The sequence below is a fragment of the Myxocyprinus asiaticus genome, chromosome 32, assembly GCF_019703515.2.
Source record: "Myxocyprinus asiaticus isolate MX2 ecotype Aquarium Trade chromosome 32, UBuf_Myxa_2, whole genome shotgun sequence".
In the NCBI taxonomy this organism is placed as follows: Eukaryota; Metazoa; Chordata; class Actinopteri; order Cypriniformes; family Catostomidae; genus Myxocyprinus; species Myxocyprinus asiaticus.
Genome location: NC_059375.1, coordinates 12,449,953 through 12,473,765, shown reverse-complemented (window position 1 = coordinate 12,473,765; position 23,813 = coordinate 12,449,953). Strand labels below are relative to the sequence as shown.

Here is a 23,813-nt window from a genome sequence, read left to right as displayed (position 1 = left end):
ATACCTCCAGGGATTTGGACTTGCTTTTGTCTTGAGGTCTGTTCATGTCAGGCACTCCAGGTGTCCCAGGACTCAAGCCCAAAGAGGGAGCTGAGCCAAGGGAACCATCTGAGAGAGCCGGATCAGTGCCTGACAAGGAGTCTGTCCGCAACAAGGCATCAGAAGATGACATGGTTCCAACAGGAAGTTTGATCTAATAGAGGGAGATACAATGTTATAGAAAGTCTCCTGGGAAGTGATCAAAGTAGATGTCCCATCATCAAACATTAAACCACTACTAAGGCTGAGCAATTAGTCAAAATAAAATATGAATTATTAAACTAAAAAGGCTCCAATTTAATTAAATAAATTAACAGTCTGCACGCACTGCTAGCTGCACATATGTGCACAGCTCTGTTTAGTCTGTAGTGTATTACACATTCTCTGAGCTCTGAGGGTCATGTACAGTGTTTAGAGCTGTTCTGAGAGTAACGGTTATGCTTTGAGTTTGGTTCAGTGTGCTAACATGCGCTAAGCACATTATATTTAAAGCCTTTAAATTTACTTCACTTTCACATCTGAGTAATTCCAAATATGATTGGCTGCTCCAAGTTACAAGGCATATCTAAAGTAACCCCATGACACCAGATTGATGAATAGGAGGTGAGAGCATTTCAAAATTTTTGCATGAGAAGCACATTAAAAGGCAATTGTTAACTCAACTACACACAGAAACACGAGCGTGAACACCATTAAAGGGTAAGTATTTCTATAAGCAGTACAGCATGGGCAAAATATTACTTACTTTTGGTCAAAGGGAATCACTTACTAGTTTTTAAAAATGTTTATCACATCACAGTTTGTATCAGTCTTTTTTTTAAATGATGGCTATGTGATTATTTGTCCAAATCATTCAGACCTAACCACTATAAAGGTTTGAATTCCTTAAAAACTTTAAACTGTTGTTAACTTACCTTGATGGGTTTAATTGGCTCCTGATACTGCGGCTGTGATTGGTGATGCATTTGCTGCTGCATGTGCATTTGATACATCTGATTTGGATCTTTATTGGCCATCTCCATGTCCATCATAGATTCGTCCCGCCTACCTCTGCCTCTTCCTCTTCCCCTGCCTCTGCCTCTTTCTGGAACATATCCCGTTCCATAGTCTCCCATCATACCCCGAGTGTGGGGAGGTTCAGGTAATGGGCGTATTCGTGGACGTCCTCGTGGTCTTGGGGGTCCTTCTCGTTTAGGCTTTGTGGGCTTCCTGCCTCTTTTCTTCGGTCCATCATTGGGCAACAATTGAGGTGGAGGACCAAGGGATGGGTATCCAAAGTCCAGATCACCCATTAAAGGGCTTAAAGTTCCCCCTCCTACTCCGCTCGATTTGCGACAACTGGACACAAGGTCTGGTATCAGATCAGGAAGTCGGCTTCGGCTATTGAGGCGGATATCAGCTGGCACGTCAGCCTTATCCTCATCATCCTCAAATTCATATTCCTGAGCATAGCTCTTCTTAGGCAAGGAGTTTGGATCAGGTCTCTCCTTCAACAGGTGGAAGGAACTGGACTTCAGAAGCTTCTTTGGGCGAGAGGAACAAAAGATTGGAGAAGTAAGACCCCCTGATCGAGACCCAGATCCTCCAGTACCTCCTATTTTGGCACCAGATCCTTCCCCAACACTTCCAGTTGTCCCCATTCCAAGGTTGGATGGTTGAGACTGGATTAGTCCAAGGTGCTCTGTGTTAACTGTAGATGGGAGCTCATGAGTCTTCAAGGAGTCAAGATCCAAATGCATGGTTCCATTGTCAGGTTCTGAAAGATCATGGCAATACTGTCCATACCCCTGATCACTGTGATGGCTAAGCATATCATAACTTGGACCTGTATTGTCTCCTCCTACTCCAGGGGTTGTTTTAATTCCTTCCATTCCTTCCTGTACTGTTTGGACAGAAGCAACCCCATCCTGACCCTGCCCAGTTCCTCCTGAGCAAGTCGATTTGTACTCCTCTGGACAGAACATATCTTCCATTCCAGGAAAGAATGACCGGTCCTCATCTGGGAGAAGAGAATCAGGGAAGCAGATGGATGTTAATGGAACAAACCTCTGGCTTTGATGTTGGGTTTGGTTTTGATTTGCTTTAACTGCTGGATTTCTTGTGTCAAAGTGAGATTCTCCTTGATGCTGGTCGAGTTGAGCTTGAGGAATGTGGGAGGCGTGGGAAGGGTGGGCCTGCTCTTGTTGCTGAGAAGCTGCAGAGGAGGCCTGTGGAGAAAGATGATGATGGCTATGTGGATTAGGATGGGAAGGGTGAGGGTGTTGATGATGGGAGTTAGGATGCTGAGGACCTTGTGGTGGTTGTTGTTGTTGGTGGTGATGGTGTGAGAGATGGTGTCCATGGGAAGTTGTTGATAAACTAATTTCTGACTCAGGAAGATATGAGTGTAACTCAGATGCATGGTGCTGTGTGGGGTGGTGAGATGAAAGTAATTGTTGCTCCTGTGACTGGCGCCTCTCCACACCTCCTGCCGATGCTGCCCCAGAATTCCCCCTGTTACCTTCACCTCCTGTCCTCTCATCCACCACTCCTCCCTCCTGGTTTGAGGTCTGAGAGAGGGAATGCTCCAGCATGTCTAGTGGAGACACTGTGTTAGACTTAGGGCGGCTCTGGTCTTGTTGTTGGGAACCATGGGCATAGTGACCAGCTGCTTCCAAAGTCTGGGACTGAAGTTGGAGTTGAAGTTGGGATGCCTGGGGTTGTGAATGGGTCTCAGATGACACAACTCCCCCTCTGGCTTCCATCAGGGCCTGTTGACTTACAGAATGTTGCTGTTGCTGGGGTTCTATTTTGCTGCGGGTGTGGGACAGCACAGACTGCAGCAAATGAGAAGGCTGGCGAGACTGGTCAGTGGGAGAGTCCATAAGTGACTGGGACTGAGAGTGTCGCTGTTGCTGCTGCGGTTGTTGTTGAAGTTGTTGCTGATGGGACTGATGATGTTGAGTTTGCTGCTGATGTGTCTGTTGATGTGTCTGTTGATGGTGGTGTTGCTGCACATCAGGTGTCTTACGAATGTAAGCTATATCTCCTGAATCTTGAGACTTTTTCTGAAGATCCATGTGTGCGTGAGAGTGTAGATGTGGGTGTGTCGGTGTATGTGGAGTGTGTTGATGGTGGGAGGCGGTGTGTTGAGGAATGGAGTGTTGGGAATATGGGTCACCCCGGCCATAATGTACCACTGATCCCAGAGAATCATGATGATGATGAGAATGGGAATGAGTCTGATCTGAACTCCCTTGTCCTCCATCACTAACAGTTCTGTTACTCTTCTGCTGTGGCTGCTGTTGATGTTGTTGTTTATGTTGCTGTTGTTGCTGCTGATGCTGTTGCAGCTGTTGTTGCTGCTGTTTCTTTAGGGACATCTCCAACTGACTGTCCAGTCCAGCTCCACTTCCTGTGCCAGAGACGGCAGCATTTGAGGTGGCACTATGTGTTCGAATAACACTTTGAAGGTGGTACCTTTCTTCTGAGCTTTTGCTCATCTCATAAGCAAGCCCTTTATTACTATCCTGCTGGGTAGGCTGTGAGGAATGATGGCTTTGAGGAGCATGGTGGTGGGAAGATTGAGGAGTAGGACTCTGGGCTTGAAGAAGGTGTTGGATGAGGAAATCATCATCAACATCATCTTCTTGTTGTGTCCGAGACTCTGTTACACCAAGAATGCTGTTATCAGACTTTGTTTTGTTAGGAGCAGTGGTGTGGTAGGACTGTGTTCGAGGTCCTCTTGTGTCTGCATACCCTTGGGGAGAGGGCAGAAATGAAGGAGAGAGGACTGAAGATAGATATTTGTTGGATCCTGTTCCAACAGGTGACTGAGCAGGTCGTGATGGAGCAGGAGAATGCAGACCAGGGCGAACAATTCCAGAATTGCCAGATGGAGATGGGCTTGAATCAGGTATGTGGTAAGATCCACCACCTCCTCCACTGCTGCTGCCTCCTGTACCTGTACTGCCTCCGCTACTACTTCCACCAGTTGTTCCACCACTTGCTCCCGACCGAAGAATGGCAGGAGAGTGTCCAGATGCGCTGTAGCCCATTGAGGGGCTTACAGCACCCCCTAAGGACCCATAACCTGAATCTGTCCCATACACAGATTCTGCTGAAAATGACTGACTCCCCAAATTCCCATACCCTTTAGCAACTCCAGAGGTTCTAGCTGAAGGCAGATCATGAGTCTGGGGAGAACTGAATCCCCCATATGACTGAGAAAGGTGTGATGGCTGACTTGGAGAGAAAGACTGAGGTTGTGGCTGAGGAGGGGTCTGGCCAGTCAGACCACTTGATGACTTGACTGGAGCCACTGGGGATCCATAGCCCGAGAGGCACGACTTGGGAAGGGTTTGCTGGGTGGAGTTTGAGGAACTTTGAGGGGTCTGGGAATGTGTCTGGGGGGGTGGGGGTACAGTCTGAGTAGGTGGTTGTTGCCGAGAGGATGAAGAGGCAGAAGTGGAGGATGGAATGGAATTAGACTGACGAGCACTAGCAGATGCAGAGGACGAAGAAGAGGATGAGGACGAGGAAGAAGCAGATGAAGCAGAGGGTGGTGTGTGAGGGGTTCTGGAAGAGGATGCAGATCCAGAGGAAGAGTAACCACTGCTGGAGCTGCTTTTCGTACCCTTTCCAGCCCCACCAGAAGATGAGGATGATGAGGACCCATAAGAAGGCTGGATAATGGGTCTGTACTGTTCAGTCCTGGGGGAGGGTTTATGTTCTGAGGAGGGACTGTGTTCACCTAGAGGACTGCAAGAGAGTCCGGCATGACGAGAATGAGCAGCTTGCTGATATCCTGACACTCCACAGCTAAGAAAGTGCTGGAGGGGGTGAGGGGTGGATGAAGTTGCTTGCGCTGGAGAAGGGCGTTGGTAGTGTTTAATTACACTGTCTTGTCTTGGTACTGTTCGCTCTTGGGATGTTGGCTGAGGGGGAGCAGGGGTAGAGGAAAACACAGAGGCACTGTACAACTGGGAGGACTGGTCTTGAAGCTGAGAGGACAGCAAGTTGAACTGATGAGACTGTAGATGCCGGGCAGAAGCTGAGGCTGCAGAAGAGGCTTGAGCAGATGAGACACCACCACCAGTTGGATCATGACTTCCACGGTAAGCTGCAGCAGCCCCCTGTGATGACAATAGGCGGTCAAAGCCTAGGCTCGACTGAGAAGGTGTCTTGATGTGGAGCAAAGGATCATGGGGTGACAGGAGGCCATTGGAGGTTGGGCTGAAGGTAGGCGTGTCCTGTAGGGATAACGAGGGGGTCACACCAGCAAAGGACCGCCCCGAGAATGAAGCTGGGTGTTGATAGGCAGACAAAGCAGAAGAGGATGGGAAGGATCCAGTACCAGGAAGGGCACTAGAGATGAAGAGCTCTGCAGGGGCTGGTGTATGCATGGCTAAAAAGTGGAGAAAAGAGACAAAAGAAAAGACAAAAGCTGAGGCTAAGAAAACACATATTTAACAATAATCAAAGAAGAACTGTATAAAACTAAAATAAGAATCTAACTAGTAAAAAGAAACAGCTGTGCACATAGCATAGAGTTATTACAAGAGCCATTTAATATTTTCTAATAGATGCCTTACAAGTCATTCCTATTGCAACAGAGTTGACGTGGCTGGCTGACTGCACATAGTGTATTCAGTACATCTATGAAGTAAACAGTGACAGTGCATTCTTTATCTGATGTGGTATCTTTATCCAATATGTTATTTCATTTTGTTGCATTCTATTCAAATACAAGGGACACTTATGCAAATCCCTTACAACTCTGTAATCTCTGCCTACCAGTCTGCCATGATGGAGTGCGGAACTGAGATAAAAGGGATGAGGCAGAGGGAGGTGGCTGTGGACCCCTGGACTCTAGTGCAGATATAAGGTTCATAACCGATGGATCTGGGCCGGATGGGCTTGCGTGGTGCAGCCCAGCATCAAAAAGTCCAGACAAGCCTAAGAATAACACATATGGAAATGTAAAAATAATGAGCACATTGTGGTAAATACTGCAATGATTTTCCACAAAACACACGTTCTTAACTTTAGTATGAATGCACATGAACTAAATATACTGTAGCTCTACAATAAACTTACTAATTGGCATATTGTGCTACAAAACCTCAGATGCACTGCATTTCTTTATGCATGTGCATTCACATAACTACCAAAAAACTATACATGTAAATAACACACTTTCTACAATAAATGATTCATTAATAAACACGTGCTTGCTGAGAATACTTCAAAATGTAAAGATTTGAGATTGAAACTAGGGATGGCCGACTAGTTGATTAGTGTTTTTTTACTGCATTTAAAATGTTTCAGCACATTTAATGAAATTCATCTAACTTTCAGTGCTTCAGAAGTGCTAAATATGATTCTCATCTGAAACACGCATCTGCTCGGTGCTACACAGGCCTGCTTATGTGAGTGTTCCACGAGCCATCGCAGAACCACTCGTGCTACTGATCCGCTCTGCACTATCCTATCTTTGGAGCAAGCAGCGATGACGGACCCAAGCACTCTAGGAAAACAAAGCATGGTGGGCACATGCATTTGAAAGGGTAAATATAAGAGGACTATTTCAAAGTCACACAAAGTGTCACATTTCCTGTTGTTGGTGGCACTATGACCACAATAGCCACATCAATGCGATTAGCCGACATGACCAAACATACTGTTCAAGTTTGATCTAAATCTGTCAATACACACAGAAGGTATGAAACACTTCCTATTTCCCTTTTTAGGCCATAAATGTATTGCCTCGCCATGGCTACACCTTTCAAGATATCAAAAATCAGTTCACAATTTAGCATCTACAATGTCTTGGCATCATGTTTACCAAATTTGGTGAGAATTGTAAGAATCCTCTAGGGAAGTATTTAAAAGTTCAGGGCCTGCAATTTTCAAAAAATGCACAATCAATCCAAAATGGGCGACTTCCTGTTGGGCGGAGCTAATGACTGTAATTTTGAAAGTTGTCCGGCTTGATAAGAATAATATATGTAGCAAGTTTGGTGACCATAGAAGGAGCTGACCCCACCACTTTTGACAAAAGGTGGCACAACAGAGCTCCCCAGCCACGCCTATGTGTTAACTTTTGCCCAGGCCTAATGGTCAACAACTCTGATATGTGTGCAAAATATTATGAACATTCAAGCATGCCAAGTACCTCAAAAACATGAGAATATACATAAAAAGGAATGATGACATCTGTTAAACATGCTACTCTTCCTTCCGCCAGTTGGTGGCACTACGAACGTGACCCACAATAGCCACATCAATGTGATCAGCCCACAAGGCCAAACACTTGGCTCAATTTTGATGTAAATCACACGATGCACACAAAAGATATTAAATACTTCCTTTTTCCCATTTTTTGACGTTACTTTATCGCGTCGCCATGGCAACACCATTCGATATATCAGAAATCAGTTCGCAATTTAGCATCAGCAATGTGATGGTACCACATTTGGTACCTGTAACATGAAATCCCTAGGAGGAGTATTTCAAATTCCAGAGCATGCATTTTACAAACAATCCAAAATGGCCGACTTCCTGTTGGGCAGAGCTTATGACTGTCAGAGCGAAAGTTGTCCAGCTTGATGAGATCTATATGTGTACAAAGTTTGGTGATGGTAGCTCAAAAGGGATGTGTTACAGAGCCCCCCGAACATGCCCATCTTCTAGGTGCCGCTACAGAGCCTCCCTGCTTTCAAGAGTTTTCACGCCTGTTAAGTACCCCAAAAGAACCGAAAACCTTGAAAAGAAGAAGAATCCTTAGAAGAACAACAGGGCCCCTGCACTTTAAGAATCGATATCAAGATAGTTCTAAGATCGCGATGCATCGGAAAATGTATATTGTAATCTAGCCCTACAAATAAATAGTCTCAGAGTACTGATGAAATTACACATAAAAGGACTTGTTAAAAGGACTGAATAAAATCTTGCAGTTACAAATACAGTGTTTTCCATTTGAATTTTTTTTGGATTCCATATTTTATGTTTTAATAAAAACAGATTTATGTCATTACAGTGTTTAAACAAATGAATACATAACACTTTAATCAAATAAAAATATGAAAATAAAATGAGGAATTTTTCTGAACACTGTGAGCTTCTGTGAGCTTACTGGCTGATGTCTCTTAAAGAGACAGTACAGAATAGATTAAGCACGTGTTCTACTTATCAGTGTAAATACAATAGGCTCGTTTGAGATGCCAAAGGCCTCGCCCTGAAAGTAGACGAGAGTAGGCAGGTGCAGTCAGGGTAGAAGTGCAATAAGTGCTGTCAAGTCAGACAGTTCTCACTTCTCATAGTGGATCAGCCGCTACGAGATCAAAGGCAGATATCGTGTAATTCAAGTTTATGTGCTTTGTTGTTAATAAAGTGGATGCAATTTAAATTCTGTTGCTTTTAAATGAAAATAAATAAGATGAACTATGACACTCAATGTACCTGTTATTTAATTCCTCCCATAAGACGTGTCTTTCCATCCATCTTTAGTTTAATAAAGACATGTATTTTAGATATTTCAGAAATATGAATCACCAATCACGTATCCCATACAGAGATTGCACTGTTACAGTGTTGGGAATATTTACATATAATTTATACACATAAAAACATATTAGAGATAAAAAAAAAATCAAACATTTTAGAAGAGAACAAAACATCATGGTTGTTTAAGCCAGTGAGCATTAAGCCGGGTCATCAGCAAGTCATTTCCCATCATGCTTGCAGTTCGCGCAGCTCAACAAAAACAATTACGCTGCCTGCCTGCTAAAACTGCTGCAACCTTGCTCTCGCGGGACATTTTCTGACATACATCGTCATGACATCACAGCAAGTCGGACAGTTTTCTAACTGGCATGCACCTGCCAGTGATCACCGGTGATCGGTTCTGCGCAGAACTTGCTCATCTCAAACGAGCCTAATGTAAATAGTACAAATTATGCAAGGAAACAATAAATATGTAACAAAAGATATATATGCAACATAATATATACAATTTCAAGACATTCATTGATGGAACAGACTGAATTTGAAACATTTTCAAAAGCTCAAATGTGACCAATTTAATGAAAAACTAATGATAATATCTCATTTGTAAAATTAATATTTTCAAATGGTACCTAGAAGGGTTGGTTGCCTATAAGGTTCCTTTATAATTCAGAGGGAATTTCCTTTATAAATGAGAGAATTTATTTTATATGTAAGCAAAATGGACACTGAAGCAGAAATTTACCCATATGAATCAATATCAAAACCAGATCGGAACTGAATCGAATCGGGAAATCTGTATCAATACCCAGCCCTAATTATTTGTTGGCTAAGTATCGATTTAGTATAAATACAGAGGTCCCAGGGATTCATGAGTCAGAGGGACAGAGTTTTGATCCAGGCTGATATATTGTGTGTTTCAGAGGAAGATCTTTGAGTGTTCTGCAGCAATATGTACTTCACAGGAAGAAATCTCTGGATTTGTGCAAGTTTTGTAAGGTTCATGAATTAACTCTTAGAAATATATTTAACACACATATTTTCAGATGTTACATTCATTACCTTTCATTACTACTTTAGCCTATTTATCAAAGTTAAATGTATTCATGTAATTAATCAATTAAAACAATTTCATGAAAATGCCCTCTTTTTTTTTTTTTTTTTTTTTTCAATTTGGAATGCCCAATTCCCAATGTGCTCCAAGTCCTCGTGGTCGCATAGTGATTCGCCTCAGTCCGGGTGGCGGAGGACGAATCCTAGTTGCCTCAGCGTCTGAGACAGTCAACCTGTGCATCTTATCACGTGGCTTGTTGAGCGCGTTGCCACGGAGACATAGCACGTGTGGAGGCTTCACGCCATCCACCGCGGCAACCACGCTCAACTCACCATGCGCCCCACCGAGAACAAACCACATTATAGCGACCACGAGGAGGTTACCCCATGTGACTCTACCCTCCCTAGCAACCGGGCCAATTTGGTTGCTTAGGAGACCTGGCTGGAGTCATTCAGCACGCCCTGGGATTCGAACTAGCGAACTCCAGGGGTGGTAGCCAGCGTATTTTACCACTGAGCTACCCAGGCCCCTGAAAATGCCCTCTTCACACGTTTATTAGATGTGAGAAGAGTGAGCAATAGGGCTGGGCGATATGACGATATATATTGTGGCGACGATATAAAGTGTCAATCGATAGAGATTTTGCTATACTGTGTATATCGCGATATGTAAATTTCCATGTGCGCAGCGTGGGATTATCTATCAGTGGGCAGGGCTTCACGTGAGACTGAGAGAATTAAAAAAACATGAGTCAATCCGGTACTTCTGGTACAGCAGAAACACTGCTATTGTTACATCTTTTTTATTTTAGTATCGACTTGGTACCAAAGTACCAGTACTTTTGACATCACTAATATGCACTTTTATATTTATATTTTAGGTCCCACTTTATATTAGGTGTCTTTTACTACTATGCACTAACATTAAAACACATACAATACAATGTATTTATGGTGTAACTACATGTTGTTCTGCAAAATTCTCACAAGATTCACATTTTCCGCTACTGAGGTTGAGGTTACGGGTAGGTTTAGGAGTAAGGGTAGGGTTAGTGTTTAGTGTAAGGTTAGCGCTAGGTGTAAGGTTAACATTGTTACTACAGATGTAATTAAATGCAGGTAATTTTATAGCGTCAGCAAAATCATTGCAAATATATCAGAAATATCCAATATATCACCCAGCCCTACTCTGAACAAGATTACATTTTCTATCAATCAGTGTCTTGGCTATTGATTGAATGATTGTGTGTGGAGACATTTTCTTTATTTTAATTGCATAAGAAATGGAATTTCTTAATTTTATAATTTTTAAACCTGCGCAAATCATTCCAAACCAGCTCAAATTCTATCCAACCGCCCAAGTACATTTTCCCCAGCAATCAAAACTAGTCCAATCTGGCAACACTGCCGGCAGTACGGTTTAAAAAAGACTGTGTTGCATGCCAGTCTATTATTGTAGTAGCATGATGGTACGCAATTACAAAACGAACTGTGATTGGTCATTTGTAATTGACATGCCTCAGACAGCTCATTCACATGAAAACGGTTGATTCTCTGTGGCGTCACGGCTTGCTAAACTAATCGGCCAAACGGGAAAATGTATTGGCCTATGCCGATTAGGGATTAGACTACTAACATTAATATTTTTAGTGGTGGTGGTTTTATCGGAGATGCAATTTCTTAAATTAAATGACAGACGTAACTTCTTAGAGAGCTTTTATGTGTGATGATAGCTTGCTGTGCTTTACAGTGAATAACAGTCAGCACTGTAAACAATACATTTAAAGATGGTCACTGTTGCACATTAAATCATCTGCTGTGAGTGATTTTCCTGTATTTACGAGGTGCTGTGGATTAAAGTCTTTTGCTAATTCTGTCTGACACTGCATTTAATAAATAGTTCCCATGAAAATGTTTTAAACTGCTTGATTTCGTGAACTAGATGTGTACCCGCAATATTATCTTGCAGTTCTGCACTTTTGAATGTGCAGCGATGACCGCCTTGAAGCACTTCAGTTACATTGATGAGCATCATTCTGTGTTGAGGATGTGCATAAGCAGTTTTGTGCAACTCTTTATTGGAGCGTTTTTATTGATTTATAGTGTTTATATTGATTTTTATGATACTATACTTATTCAGCCTATTTATTTGTTGAATATCAGTTAGTCACCATGTTGAAGTGCTGCACTTGGTGTTCATATATCCCTCTAAAAAGCATCTGATTGGGGTCACATGAACATACCGGTGCCTAATTATTCATTTTTATTCTTTACACCGACTAGTCCTTCAAACAACCCACTGACTAGTCGATTATGAACATTTATAGTTTTGCACATTCCTATAAATTCATAGGCCACTGCGATATATCGGTTGACAACTACTTATGTCAAGATCCCCCTAAGAAACGCAGATCAGGGTCAGTTAAACCCAAAAACAAAATAATTATACAGTGCTTCATTAAGACAGATTAATCGACTTGTCATTCAGGCCACCCTACAAAAAGTCAATGTAGTTTTGCACATCCCTAACTGAATCACTTCTGTATATGAGCTATTCCATATTCCACATGCTGCTGTACTACAGATGTCTACGTGATACAATGAAACAGGTTTTATTTTGATTAGCTTATTTGATGTTGAGATTGCTTCAAACAGATATGTACTGTAACAGAACCAGATGTGGGAATACAGAGTCTAAGTAGTGTCACTCACCCAGACTCCTTCCAGCTGCACCCCAAGCCCCACCCTGGCCAGAACCACCAGGATGGTGATTGGTGGCATAACCCTGCAGGGGATGGGGAGTGGCGTAGGCCTGGCGGTGAAGAAGTTCAGATTCCGGATGTGATGATCTAGAGCTGCCATACACCAAGCTGACATGACAAGAGAGCAACAGCACTTTAGCATTAATAAAGCAAGAGCCATTGAATGCAAAAGAAACAACTGTCTTTGTACAGTAACACGTAATATATTGAACAGTAAGTTAGGCAATGTCTAAGCAGCTATTTATGCACCTTTTTAACTCCTATATATCTCATATGTTGCACAATATTCTTATTTGGGTTCATTTGTTATAATCAAATATGGATTTATGCTTAAGGAACACACAATTACATCTGTGCGTGAGAGAACATGGTACTTTTGAATGACCTGAATATCTGTCCAAAGCAAGTTATTAATAATATTGCAATTTAGGCTATCAGGACAACATTTTTGAGATATTAATACATACATATGCTTCCCTGCAAAATCAAGGATGCCTTTAATCAGACCTAAAATATACATATTTAACTGATTTTATTATTTCAATGATTTTCAGTGATTCAGTGACTGCAAGCCTCCCACTGAGGGCTCGCATTAACTGGCTAGCACGTTAGCAAAAACACCGCCGATCGGTCCCATCTTCTCAATATCAAGCGAGAAATCTTACTGGCTAGTTGGAACTATGGACAACGTTTTATTCAGAGCCTTTAAGTGCCCCTCTTAATCGTCAAGTGTTTATAAATGTGAGTGTTTTTAGTGGAAATGAACAGTAGGCCCACACGCGACAATGGCATGAACAGGTTAGCTAAAGCCCGCTGAATGGCACTAGCCGCTTATCACAAGAGGCCGCGGAGCATTGTTTCCACTTTTTCTCAAAACAGAAGCCATTATTTAAGAATCGTCTTCATAATGAAAAATGTGTTAAATGCACACTTCAATGGAGTGCAACTGTAACAATACATTTTGATGTACTGTATCTTTAATAAGTGATCTAGTTTAAAATCTCGCCGTCGCATTGTTGCAAATAACACAGCCCAGGTACGCTGCAGCATCTCCTAGAAGAAATCTCTGTAGCTTCAATGAACGTACCCATGTTGGGTGTGCGTTCTTTTTTAAAGATTTCGATCTGTTGTTTTTCACTCAACAGGATTGACCTAAGACCCTCGTTCACTGGGGATGAATCTAAACGGATCAGTAATAAAATGCGTGCGACCAGACTTTACCCCGCCCCCCACCTATTTTCTTCCCTCTCCTCCCCATCTTCCCTCCGCCGACCCCAAACCACACATTAGTCCATCAATCACACTTGAATTTCCAAACCTGCAAAACCCGTGCTTATTTGAATAACAATGACTAAACAGAAGGAAACGACACCTTATGACATAACACGCAAATGCGTCGTCAGAGCCAGATGCAAATGCATGGGTTAAAGGCGAATCCAAGTGTATTTCCCCCTCGCAGCGGACATCATACGGTGTTTTCAGCATGGCTGCATGCTTACCTCGCTTTGGCCGATCTCTCATAGCTCCATCCGGCTCCTGCGCCCAAATCACCGAAGCCTGCTCCCGGGTAATTTCGGTCCATTGCTTTGCAATACGCGTGGATGGATCGAGCAAACGATTTCGGTGCAAAAAAAAAAAAAAAAAAAAATTTTTTTTTTTGCACGGCAAGATCGCGGTGCTGTTGTCAATTTTTAATCATTCTTCCTGGTGAGAGACAACCAAGTCCATAAGAGTGAAAATAGCATATTGAAAAGGGAGAGGGAAATGGAGGGGAGGAGAGGAGTGCGTGATAGAGGGGGTGTACACAGACCACCTCCACACACACACAAAAAACTCACCTACTATTCAGTCTTTTCTCATTTAAAACCGGAACAATTAATGGCATTCTTCTATCTGACTGCAAATGTAAATAATCCGAGCGAGAATTCAGTTTGACCCGGTTACCGATAAATTACTGATGGACACGTATTACCGTATACGTCCTTTCCCTTGTTTCTCCTCCCCTTTCTCCACTTTAGTTGTATGAAATATGTATATCCCAAGCAAGGGGCATCTGTCGTTAAACAACGGCTACATTACGCATGAAATAATGTCGCGAGCAAATTTCGCGCTCGACGCTTTGCAAAATTTCAAATCGGCCACAAAATTGTGTTGTGAGCTTAGCAGCACGCGCGCTAGCTCTGTCGACGCATTAAAATAAGATTGTGTTGCTCTGTATATTCAACAAATCCCGCTGATTTCCCTTCGTGTGCTTGGGGTTGAATTCAAATCAACGATATAAACCGACGCCGCGATCAAATCCAGGGCAGTTCGGTTGAACGTCGAGAACGAGGCCTCCTTTTTTCATAATATTAGTCATTTTCCCTCGAAGACGCCATTTTTGAAGGCGGCTGTTTCTCTACCTTCTCCCTCCCCTCTCTCTCTCTCTCTCTCTCTCTCTCTCTCTCTCTCTCTGTCTCTCACTCACTCTCTCTCTCTCTCTCTCTATGTTTCTCTCTCTCACTCTCACTGTTTTTCTCTCTCTCTGTCTCTCACTCACTCTCTCTCTCTCTCTCTCTCTCTCTCTCTGTTTCTCTCTCTCACTCTCACTGTTTCTCTCTCTCTCACTCACACTCTCTCTCTCTCTAACACACACACTCTCTGTCTCTCTCTCTCTCTCTCTCTCTCTCTCTGTTCTCTCTCACACTCACTCACACTCTTTCTTTCTCTCTCTCTCTCTCTCCCTCTCTCTCTCTCTCTCTCTCTCTCACACAGACACACACACACACTTGAGCTCACGCTCAGTCAAGTCCACCTCACCTCCGCCTCACATCAGCCACTAACAGAAGATATTCCCGGAACACAGTGCACCCTATTATTCAACCAAAAGGGTCAGAGCCCAGAGTAGGGGGAGATATTCGCAGATACACGTCTGGCCTCTAGATGAAGAGGGACTACCGGTACAAGATTCACACTGTGGGCTACGTGTTTCAGTGTTGAATTTGTCCCTGACGACCCCCAACACACACGCCCCCCACACCTTTTACATACAACATATCAGGCCGCCATCCCATCCTATGTGGAATGACAACAATGTAATAACAGTAATACTGCAGTTATACAGACATTATATATTTAATAACACTATAAACAGTGAATTGTATAGTTGTTACCTTAAAGGAATAGTTCACCCATTAATGAAAATTCTCTCATCAATTACTCACCCGTATGCTATCCCAGGACGTTCTTTCTTCTGCAGAACACAAACGAAGACTTTTAGAAGAATTTCTCAGTTCTGTAGGTGCAAGTGAATGGTGACCAGAACTTTGAAGCTCCAAAAAGCACATAAAGGCAGCATAAAAGTAATACATATGACTCCTGTGGTGTAATCCATGTCTTCTGAAGCGATCCAGTTGGTTTTGGGTGAAGACAGACCAAAATATAATGCCAGTCATGATATCAAGCTCGATTACACTTCCTAGCACCATCTAGGGCTGCGTTCCATTTCAAATTCGTATCCCCTTCCCTCGCAAACTTCACTCTGTCTCATGGACTCGAATGTATGTCACTGCTTACGTTGGGCGAGTGTCCACTACTGGCAGAAGACTTGCAAAGGGTTTAACTGGAACACCCTTAACCCTTGATCACTTTGATGTCAATTTGTGGAATTATTTAGTGATTTTTGCACCAGAAAAAACAATGTTTTCGGAGATTGATTTCAGAGGCTTATGTATAAATCTCGTTTGTTTAATTTTATTTAATTTATTTTTTTCATTACAATGAATTGTCAGAAAGGATTAATCAAGATTTACACAAATGAAAATGTTAACATAACAATTAATACATAGGTTATAACTGTGTGATAAACAGTTTAAGGTAGCTACAAGTATTATGCTGTTAAATTTCAATATAACTTTTCTAACTTTTTTCCCCCCATGTAAATATATTGGATGAGGCATCATTATCATCCTGTACATGCTTAACTTCAATCTTAATATGTTACAATTTAAAAGTAAATGCACCTTGTTCTTAATGGGGTGGGCTCTTCCCCTACAATGTAAATTAACTGGTTTTATTCAAGTCAAATAGAGTATATATATACACTGGTGGCAAAAGTTTGGAATAATGTTCAGATTTTGCTCTTATGAAAAGAAATTGGTACTTTTATTCACCAAAGTGGCATTCAACTGATCACAGAGTATAGTCAGGACATTAATAACGTGAAAAATTACTATTACAATTTGAAAAAAATATTCAGATCTTCTTAAACTACTTCAAAACGTTCTCATCAAAAAATCCTCCACGTGCAGCAATGACAGCTTTGCAGATCCTTGACATTCTAGCTGTCAGTTTGTCCAGATACTCAGGTGACATTTCACCCCACACTTCCTGTAGCACTTGCCATAGATGTGGCTGTCTTATCGGGCACTTCTCACACACCTTACAGTCTAGCTGATCCCACAAAAGCTCAATGGGGTTAAGATCCATAAAACTCTTTTCCAATTATCTGTTGTCCAATGTCTGTGTTTCTTTTGTTTTTCTGTTTCAAAAGTGGCTTTTTCTTTGCAATTCTTCCCATAAGGCCTGCACCCCTGAGTTTTCTCTTTACTGTTGTACGTGAAACTGGTGTTGAGCGTGTAGAATTCAATGAAGCTGTCAGCTGAGGACATGTGAGGTGTCTATTTCTCATACTAGAGACTCTGATGTACTTATCCTCTTGTTTAGTTGTACATCTGGGCCTTCCACATCTTCTGTCTTTGTTAGAGCCAGTTGTCCTTTGTCTTTGAAGACTGTAGTGTACACATTTGTATGAAATCTTTAGTTTTTTGGCAATCTGAAGCATTGTATAGCCTTCATTCCTCAAAACAATGATTGACTGATGGGTTTAATATTATATATTCAATACCTAATATTGACCTTAAGACATGCCAGTCTTGCATACTGTGGCAACTCGAAAACAAACAAAGACAATGTTACGCTTCATTTAACAAACCAAATAGCTTTCAACTGTGTTTGATATAATGGCAAGTGATTTTCTAGTAACAAATTAGCAATTTAGCATGATTACTCAAGGATAAGGTGTTGGAGTGATGGCTGCTGGAAATGGGGCCTGTCTAGATTTGATCAAAAATTACTTTTTTTCAAATAGTGATGGTGCTGTTTTTAACATCAGTAATCTCCTGACTATACATTGTGATCAGTTGAATGCCACTTTGATGAATTTAAGTACCAATCTCCTTCCAAAACAGCAAAATCTGTACATTGTTCCAAACTTTTGGCCGCCAATATATATATATATATATATATATATATATATATATATATATATATATATATATATATGAAAAGGGCCATCTTAACCCACTACAGTAAAATGACCCCCACCTGGGGTCAAATATTTGTTCTTTATCCTTGGAAAACATATTTCCAAAACAAATAATTTAGTATTGGAGTGATAGCTTGTCAGCCTATGATATTTAATTATGTTTTACATCAGTGTTTCTCAACTGGTGGGTCGCAGGTCTATTTGGACTGGGTCGAGGACAGCAGAGAAAGAACAATGTCATGGTTCTCCCATTGAATATATTTCTGCAGCTGCATAAGTGATAGCCTATTTAGGACTGCCGAGGCAGATTTAATGATAATCTCGCAATCAGCTAAGGCTTCTCATCTGCACTTTCGCACGAGTGTAATGGAACCAGCTCGCGATCATGATCTACTCTTCTCTCTGGTGCGCCTGCAACAACCGGGCTTCTCTCAATATTGTGGAGCACAGACCTCAAAACTGATGTGACCAATTTCAATTCTAGTGAGACTTTTCTAGTTTAAAGCGTTACGGAGGAAGTCAAGTCGAACCTCTCAAACAGTAGGCAGCCCTGACATGCCAAACAGCACTGAGGAGGAAAAGAGCAACACTGTGCTATGCACTATATATTTTTTTTTATTATACATCATCACCTTTACAAAATTGTTTCACGATTTTACATGAGTAAAAGTAACTGTTATATTTTGACAAAATGTTATAGTTTCATATGAAATAATCTAAAGGTAGAATCTATTAGACCTCATTTTATATCAACAGTGACAGCTGTAGTTAAAGTTTCAAGATGTGTTTCAGCTAGTATTTTTCCTCTGATCTGCGACTTGCACACTTTCATCCAACAAGTTTATATATCATAAATACTATAATTTGTTATTATTATTACTATTACACTATGTAACAAAATCTTTGTTCCTGGGTAGTAAGTGTTATTTCCTAATTGCTTATGCCTCAAAAGTATAGAAAATGGCTATTATTCCCCACAAACTTTGCTTTTGTGACCAGGACAGTGACATTTTGAAATTTACCTATTTCCAATGAGAAAATGGGCGAATTTGTGTCTTTTCGTTCACAAAGTCAGAAAAAAACAACATATGAATCCAAATTAACATGTATTTATACTAAAGTAATACAAAAATGACTACAAAAGATTTAGAAGTGAGTAGTTTTTCGAGATTTACGATTATACTGTAAATCACTTTAACGAATCAACCCCCAAATGTACTCATCATACTTCAAGGCGTCCAGCAAGGTCTTGATGCTGTTGTAATCCTCTTTGAGGTGCACCGAGTGAGCCTGGGGAAGAGATGGGTACTTGTTACCATTTTGGAGCAGCATGGCTTTGAGGCTCCTGGATGAGCTGCCACTCATTCTGGTTACAAGCGATTCCAATTGCCTCGAACAGACTGGTCACATTGTGGCAGAAGCAGAGCCCATCTTGATGGGTTAAGAAGCTGGAAAAAGGTTGGTGACGCTTCCTCTGATCTGCGACTTGCACACTTTCATCCAACAAGTTCTACTGCTTGAGCCTAGACGTCAAAAGCTTGGGATTGAACTTGGTAAGACCAAGATCTCTAATCAAGTATTTGAGGTCTTTTTGGTTGGGGTAGTATGGGTTTCTCTACTCAGCTCTACCTCTGAATTTGTCAACTGGATCTACAACGTCTTCCTCACTCTCTGACTTGCTGCTCTCTTCTAAAGACGGCTGCTCTCTCTCCGGAGGAGTGGGTACGGGGAGCTCATAGCAGTGTGGCACTGGGGCGATGGATGAAGGAAGGTCCGGATACATGATAGCAGGTGCATTCTTGCCAGTCTGACGTTTGGAAAGGTCAACCATGCAGAAGTAGCAGTTGCTTGAGTGGTAAGTGGGTTCCCGTAAAATTCTTGGGATAGCGAACTTCATGGCTCTCTTTTCTCCTCTGTACCATCCTACAAAAATACATTTATTTCACCCATGACTAATGTGTAAGAGATTCTCGCAACATTTTTCATATATGATGTATTTTTTCAATAACATTGAAAATTGTAAAACATTTTAAAATTAAAAACTTTTACAATTTTAAAAATTAACAAATTTTATAACATTCAATTCCGAGCAACAATTGTCCATCTTACCTTCCAGAGTTTTTTTGCAGTGCTCGCAGGTGAAATGAGGTGCCCAGGGTTTGTCTTGATCCCCGACAAGCATGCCGAAATATGCCTTGTAGGCCTCACACAACTTAGCAGATGCATCCACGGAGTGCTTTTTCGCACTTATCTTGATAAATTGGCCGCAGACATAGCAAAATGCATCTGTCATGATGCTTGCAGCCTCTTGATGCCATCTCAGAAAAATGCAGATATGTATCCACTTAGGCAGCTGGAACTAAACTGAACTGGTGGGCTTGAGGCCCCTGTATTTATACTACTATTTATGTTACTGGAAAGTTCTAGAAAGTTCTAGAAGTTACTCAAAGTTTACTCAGCACTGAATCTATCTGTAATGTTCTGGAAAATAGGTACATTTCAAAATATCACTGTCCTGGCCACAAAAGCAAAGTTTGTGGGGAATAATAGCCATTTTCTATACTTTTGAGGCATAAGCAATTAGGAAATAACACTTACTACCCAGAAACCAAAAAAAAAAAAAAAAACATTTGTTACACGGTGTTATTTAAGTTATTTAAGAGGAGCCTTTCCTTCTGTGTAATATGTATGTTCTGTTTGATTTATGTTTGAAATTAGGAAACAAACGGGATAATAATGGGCTCTTATAAGTAAATATGCTCTTCAATTTTTTTAAAAGGGGGGAGAGAAAACTTCCTGTCGCTTTTGTAGATGACATCAACAACAAAAATAATGTCACTTGATGCATGTCCTTGTACTTGAAAACCATGAACAAAACTATGCAACATAAAAGGAAATGCGACCCAGGATACATTAAATACAGGTTACGTTTTTACTATGGTGGGTCGCCACTTGATTTCCACTTGATTGGGTCCTGAAGCAAAACCAGTTGAGAACCACTGCTTTACATGAAGGTGTGCCAATGAGTCAACCATCCTTTCTAAAATGTCTGTGGAAAAGCTCCAAGTGCCCTTTCAGTCTAGATTTAGGCTTTCTCAAAACCTAGTGAGCTGCCTACCTAGACAGCATTTTGGACAGCTAGGCGCCTTCCAAGTCAGCAGCATTATTTAGCTCTCTAGATAGGCAGTTCACTAGATTTTGGTACATACCCTTGGTGTCTACATGGGGGGACAGTTTGCATTAAATGTTTCCTGTTTTGTTCGATTTGTGATGGGAAGAACCCATTAATGGATGGATTTTTAAGAATATATTCAATAATTCCCAAGTTTGTACAGTATCTTAGATGAGTTTTTATTTATTTATTTTTGCAATATATAATGTACAAAAGTTATTGGTAGAAGTCTAAGCCTTATACCCAAGCTGCTGAGTTATTTGGATTATATGACTTATTGCTGTTATGTCCAGAGAGGACTTACCAGCTTCTGTTTATTTGGAAAGCAGACACCCAACACCCAAAAGTTAGCTGCCAAGTTTAGTTTATTGTTGCCTTATAAATGAAGATTAACTTGTACAATGTAAATATGTGAGGGTGCCAATCACAGTCTATATTTTCCTGTATACAGGGTGTAAAAACAGACAGCTTCATTGACAACCAGCGGTGACAGAATACACCCACAGTTATCACTTTGTTGAATGGCGAATCAATAGGTTAAAAGAAAGCAAAAAAACAAAAAAAAAAAACAAAAAACAACAACAAAAAAAAAACACAGAAAACCCTCTAATCCCCTCCTGGCCATTTAATTTGAATTTATCTAAACAAAATGCATATGAAACACATACCAGGTTAAATGGCCTGTGGATAAAATTTCCATAAGGGGTTAGAGCAATTAAAAAAAAAAAAACTTTTTTTTTTTTGCTGACCTACTAGTTTGAGAATGAGTCAGAGTTCGGCTCGAACAGTTGATGAGTTAACTGTTGCCCATAAGATTAGCCATCACTGGAAAAACAAAGTACAATTTGTTTCACTCAAAGGCCTGAAACCAATAAGGGGATGAGCAACAACACAAAGTTATGTTTTTTTATTGATGCCAAATTGGTTATGTGGACCTGCGTGAATCCCTTTTGTAGATTCACATATTTCCTCTCTCCTTCTCATGTACATACACGCATATGGACAATAGCATAATCCATTTCAACTGCACTTCCATACAAACAAAGCAGACATATAAAGAACATGTGGGCTGACATGCAGAGCACTCACCCATATAAGCAGAGGAGTCTCTGTGCATTGTGAACATACACTGTGCACACACTTCCAGAAGCAAGATCCTCATTGATTCACTCACAGTGAATGAGAAGTCAACATAGATATTCACTGATATATTTAAAATTCTGTTGAGGGGGTGAAAACACATTGGACGCATACATGCATGACCACAGAGGTTGAAGAGTTAATGAAACTTGGCCAGACTTGATTCTGTCCGGAACATGAAAATGAATATTAATATTGCATTGGCAATGCTGTTTCTAGGTCATTTTGTTATCCCTATATTCATACGCAACACGTTTAATACAAGAAGCATCGTTCATTTGAAGAACAGGTGAAAATACACTGATGTCAAAGGAATAGTTCACCCAAAAATGAAAACTCTCTCATTATTTACTCACACTCATGCCATCACCATGTGTATGACTTCCTTTCCTCTGCAGAACACAAACTAAATTTTTTAAAATAATATCTCAGCTCTGTAGCTCCATACAATGCAAGTGAATGGTGACCAGAACTCCAAAAGCTCCAAAAAGTAGATAAACTTAGCATAAAACTAATCCATACGACTCCAGTGGTTTAATCCATGTCTTCTGAAGCATTCCAGTTGGTTTTGGGTGAGAACAGACCAAAATGTAACTCCTTTTTCACTGTACATCCTGTCATTGCAGCCTCTAGGCACGATCATAATATCAACCTCGATTACACTTCCTAGCACTTGATGCATGTGCAGAGTGCTAGATGGCGCTATAGGAAGTGTAATCAAGCTTGAAATCATCACCAAGAAGACTTCTGTCAAGATGTATTGTAAAAAAAGGAGTTATATTCTCAAGCAAAACCAACTGGATCACTTCAGAAGACATGGATTAAACCACTGGAGTCATATGGATTACTTTTATGCTGACTTTATCTCCTTTTTGGAGCTTTTGGAGTTCTAGTCAACATTCACTTGCATTGTATGGACTTACAGAGCTGAGATATTCTTCTAATAATCTTTGTTTGTGTTTTGCAGAAGAAAGAAAGTCACACACATCTGGGATGACATGAAAGTGAGTAAATGATGAGGGAGTTTTTATTATTGGGTAAAATAACCCTTTAACCACAACTGATAACCAGCTAAGACAATTCAAGCCGTGATATGCCCAAATGGATGTTCACATCCATATTTGTGCCATTACATGGTGCAAAAATATAATATACTGTATATGCTATTCTCTTTTGCAGCATATATGAAAGGACAGTGCTTGATATTGACTGGTCAATCTATGATGGTTATGGTTTGCTTCCCAAAAATTCATACCTTGCTCAGACTGACATCTTGTATACCTTGCTTAGACAATATGTATATTATAAATATATGATATGATAGGATGGTACATCTGTCACATGACATAATGAGTTTGATGAGTTTTTTTTAAAATAACTAGAATAAAGTTGAAGTCCATACACACAATAAATAGTCCAATAAATGAATACACACATATGAAGAAGAGATGCTTGAACAGACACACCAAACTCTGAAAGATCACACTTAGAGAATTTATGACCATTGTTTAGCTGAAAAGCTATTTATAGAGAGAAAGAGAGAGAGTATTGTAGAGGTCCCTCTTTCAGATAAATTATTCTGGATTAGTTGCATAACTGTTGCACGGAAGCCCAATGACAAAGCAGTGCTGTACAAAGAGATCAATTTCATATTTTTATACTGTATTAGAATTATAATTGGAGATAATAAGACAAATTACATGACGTGAATGTACATATTTGTGAAATGGTGCAAGCAAGGTCCGAGGCCTAGACAATGGCTTGTTTTGTTTCTGATACCATTCATTCAATTTCAGTTTTTCTTCTGTAGGTACACGAGATACAGCATATCCTCCAAATCAGACAGCATGTGTTG

At 40.8% G+C, this 23,813-nt stretch overlaps 1 protein-coding gene across 3 annotated transcripts in view; it reads right to left on the bottom strand.

Annotated features, from left to right (window-relative positions):
- Positions 1–14,881, bottom strand: part of prr12a (proline rich 12a) — a 32,558-nt gene extending 17,677 nt beyond the window's left edge. Inside the window, exons 1-5 of one of the 3 annotated variants that reach the window (XR_007894273.1) lie at positions 13,841–14,881; positions 12,292–12,449; positions 5,815–5,976; positions 954–5,425; positions 5–193 (exon numbers count right to left, since the gene is read on the bottom strand). Coding sequence is in view for 2 of the 3 variants with exons in the window: in XM_051667140.1 (XP_051523100.1) it covers positions 5–193; positions 954–5,425; positions 5,815–5,976; positions 12,292–12,449; positions 13,841–13,923 (5,064 nt within the window). In the remaining variant the exon portion in view is untranslated. Of the gene's footprint in view, positions 1–4; positions 194–953; positions 5,426–5,612; positions 5,635–5,814; positions 5,977–12,291; positions 12,450–13,840 lie in introns of those variants that run through there. The other 2 variants (XM_051667140.1, XM_051667141.1) reach the window with 2 other exon arrangements.
- Between the last annotated feature and the right edge of the window lie 8,932 nt (positions 14,882–23,813).